Source organism: Gekko japonicus, unplaced genomic scaffold (assembly GCF_001447785.1).
Source record: "Gekko japonicus isolate JY-2015 unplaced genomic scaffold, Gekko_japonicus_V1.1 scaffold3932, whole genome shotgun sequence".
Taxonomy (NCBI): Eukaryota; Metazoa; Chordata; class Lepidosauria; order Squamata; family Gekkonidae; genus Gekko; species Gekko japonicus.
This window is the reverse complement of record NW_015164778.1, coordinates 114,336-118,030: the sequence shown is the minus strand read 5'-3', so window position 1 is coordinate 118,030 and position 3,695 is coordinate 114,336. Positions and strand designations below refer to the sequence as shown.

At 47.1% G+C, this 3,695-nt stretch overlaps 1 protein-coding gene across 1 annotated transcript in view; it reads right to left on the bottom strand.

Annotated features, from left to right (window-relative positions):
- Positions 1 to 1,256: 1,256 nt before the first annotated feature.
- LOC107109155 (collagen alpha-6(IV) chain-like) overlaps positions 1,257 to 3,695 on the bottom strand; it is a gene marked incomplete at its 3' end in the record, with an annotated part of 106,644 nt that continues 104,205 nt past the window's right edge. Inside the window, exons 34-36 of the mRNA XM_015409730.1 lie at positions 3,049 to 3,165; positions 1,659 to 1,820; positions 1,257 to 1,297 (exon numbers count right to left, since the gene is read on the bottom strand). Coding sequence (XP_015265216.1) covers positions 1,257 to 1,297; positions 1,659 to 1,820; positions 3,049 to 3,165 — 320 coding nt within the window. The remainder of the gene's footprint in view (positions 1,298 to 1,658; positions 1,821 to 3,048; positions 3,166 to 3,695) is intronic.

Sequence of the window (3,695 nt, the reverse complement as noted above, 5' to 3'; positions counted from 1 at the left end):
TGTAGAGTCGGGGCAATGGAAATTTTCCAGTTTCCATTGCTTTATCGATATCCTGGATTCTGCTAGTTCTAGCTGTTAGCTGTCACAGGTGCCCTGGGACTCAATATAGCTAAAAGAACTGGTGCTCTATGTAATTCTCTTTGAAATCGGGTTTCTTTATTCAGCAGCTTATCCAGAAGAAGTGAAACTGAAACATCCGTATACCTAGGAAAGGCCTTGTTTGGCTATAGGAGAGTTTTTACTGGTTATCCTCTGCTTAATTTATGACTGCAGGAGGTCTTTGGACACTTTTATTGCATTTAAGCAAGGTGAATCAACCGGCTGGATTTATGTGCATACCTTGTTATCAGTGCTTGTGAGCGCAATTACTGTTATGTTTATCTGTATCTCAGCGTTAATGTATGATATGCCATGAACACATATGATTACATTTGGGAGCACTGTATCTTGTTTTGGGTTGTGGACCACCCACTCATTATAGACGTTTATTTGTAATTTAAGCACTTACTTAATATATCCTATACTCAAGACATTTCAAGTGCATTTAATCTTTGCTGGTCTTCCCTTGGCGTTTTTTCTGCTGTTTTCTACTATTACACGTTAGGGATCCCTGTTTTGTCTACTACGGAAAAGAGTGCAGCGTGACCGGAAGCAACATTCAGAATCCAGTATTTGGGAGGTGTTATTCCAGATCATTGTTTTATTTAAGCTAAGCTAATTGTCAGGTTCCCAGTAATTCCACTCTCAGTCCGCAACTCTTTTAAGAAAGGCTTTATTGGAAAAGAGAACTGGATATTGGCAAGGATGAAATCCTTGCTAAGATTAAGGCATAAATCAAATCGAAAGTAACTCAAGGTATAGTCAAAAGGCACATTCCAGAGATACGTCATTCACACACCCTTCGTCTTACAATAGCCTCTACTTAGCTAGCCTGTGAAAGTTGCTATCAAAAAGACTTCATGGGCATCCTGCTGTGAACAGGCTCTCCCAGAGGTACACTTGTTATGGGAAAGATGTTACCGAGCATGAGCTGCTATTCTACTCCCCCATTCACACATCCAAGCAGTCACACCTTCTCCCACTCGTAGGAATGGCAGCGAGAGGGCGGAAGTGACAGGAAGACATAAAACAGATGGAGACCATAAACTGCAATACATCGATCCACACAACACCACCATAAACCACAGTCCAGCCCGAGTTTGACACTAATTCTCCCTTTGCAGCTTCACTGATAGCCCAATAATGTGACTCCATACCTGGTATGCCATCTTCTCCCGGATGTCCAGGATCACCAGGTCTCCCAGGCATGAGAGACGGAAAAGAGATGCCGGGAGGTCCTTGCAAACCAGGCACACCTAAGGTGCCAGGAAGTCCTGGAAGAAAGGAAGGAAGCAACGTTCACTGGCAGACCAAGCTGGAGGGTTACGGACGCACTTTGCAGAGAAATTGCTGGGAGTTCTATTCAGTGCTGTAATGCTACTCTGAAAGTAAAGGTAAAGGTTCCCTTTGCCCTTCCACACATTGTTTACCAAGAAATCTGGACATTTGGTTTTCTCTTTTCCCAATTATACTTGCTGCAGCTGATTCGAGCACAGAGGCAGCACATTTCAGCTGACCAGAGATGCTTAAGGTTGGGTTTTTTAAAAATAATATCATACCTTTGAATCCTGATGCTCCTGGGACTCCGGCTAGCCCAGGGATCCCCATATCCCCTCTGAGGCCGGGCAAACCAGGAAGGCCAGGAAAGCCCGCGTTGCCTGTATCGCCTTGATTGAAGGCAGGGCCCGGGGGTCCTCGTAGCCCAGGGGGTCCTTGGGAGCCTAGAGCAAACGGCAGTAGACGTTTAGAGGCAGTTGGGCTGGAGACTGGAATTCATTCTGGAATTCTTCCACGGACCAAAATGGCCACCTAAAAAGATGTGTTTCAGATCTGTTTTTATAGCACAGAATCCAGTTGTGCTGAAGTTCATCTTTTGTTGCTTACGAGTCTCATGACAATTGGGGGGAAATAACCTTTACTGCAAGCAGGCAGAGTGGCTGACGTTTCCAAAGCCAGAGGCGACTGCGTAGGCACCAGTATATTACTTGTGGACCTTAGTTGTGGTACGCTCTGCCGATGTCTGTCCACCGTCTGGCAAAAGTTTAAAAGGCTTGCCACCAGGCTGGAGCAGAGTTGTTATCCTTGGAGAGTTTGGTGTAGTGGTTAAGTGCGCGGACTCTAGTCTGGGAGAACCGGGTTTGATTCCCCACTCCTCCACTTGCACCTGGCTGGATGGCCTTGGGCAAGCCATAACTCTGGCACAGCTGTTCTTGAAAAAAGAGCAGTTTCTGTCAAGAGTTCTCTCAGCCCCACCTACCTCACAGGGTGTCTGTTGTGGGGAGGGGAAGGGAAAGGAGTTTGTAAGCCGCTCTGAGACACCTTTGGGTAGTGAAGGGCGGGGTATAAATCCAATCTCTTCTCTTCTTCTTCTCTTCAGTTTGGTGCAGTGGTTAAGTGTGCGGACTCTAATCTGGGAGAACCGGGTTTGATTCCCCACTCTCAGCCCGCAACTCTTTTAAGAAAGGTTTTATTGGAAAAGAGAATTGGATATTGGCAAGGATGTAATCCTTGCTAAGACTAAGGCATAAATCGAAAGTAACTCAAGGTATAGTCAAAAGGCACATTCCAGAGATACGTCATTCACACCCCCCCCTTTGTCTTACAACAGTCTCTACTTAGCTAGCCTGTGAAAGTTGTTATCAGAAAGACTTCATGGATGTCCTGCTATGAACAGGCTCTCCCAGAGGTACACTTGTTATGGGAAAGATGTTACCAAGCATGAGTGGCTATTCTACTCCCCCATTCACACATCCAAGCATTCATACCTTCTCCTACCCGTAGGAATGGCAGCGAGAGGGCGGAAGTGACAGGAAGACATAAAACAGATGGAGACCATAAACTGCAATACATTGATCCACACAACACCACCATAAACCACAGTCCAGCCCGAGTTTGACACTAATTCTCCCTTTGCAGCTTCACTGATAGCCCAGTAATGTGACTCCATACCTGGTATGCCATCTTCTCCCGGATGTCCAGGATCACCAGGTCTCCCAGGCATGAGAGACGGAAAAGAGATGCCGGGAGGTCCTTGCAAACCAGGCACACCTAAGGTGCCAGGAAGTCCTGGAAGAAAGGAAGGAAGGAAGCAACGTTCACTGGCAGACCAAGCTGGAGGGTTACGGACGCACTTTGCAGAGAAATTGCTGGGAGTTCTATTCAGTGCTGTAATGCTACTCTGAAAGTAAAGGTAAAGGTTCCCTTGCTCGAAAGCCAGTCGAATCCGACTCTAGGGTTGCGGTGCTCATCTCTGTTTCCAAGCCAAAGAGCCAGCGCTGTCCGAAGACGTTTCCGTGGTCATGTGGCCGGCATGACTAAACACCAAGGCGCACAGAACGCTGTTCCCTCCCCACCGAAGCGGTACCTGTTTATCTACTTGCAATTTCTTGCTTTTGAACTGCTAGGTCGGCAGGAGCTGGAACTAGAGACGGGAGCTCACTCCGTCATGCGGCAACTCGGGTCTCGAACTGCTGAACTACCGAACTTTCACAGCCTGCAGTTCAGCGTCTTAACCACTTGAGCCACCGCAGCTCCTCTGAAAGCCATTGTAAAAGCTGGATCCTTACCTCCTAGACAGCATGTAGAGTGCATGGTTG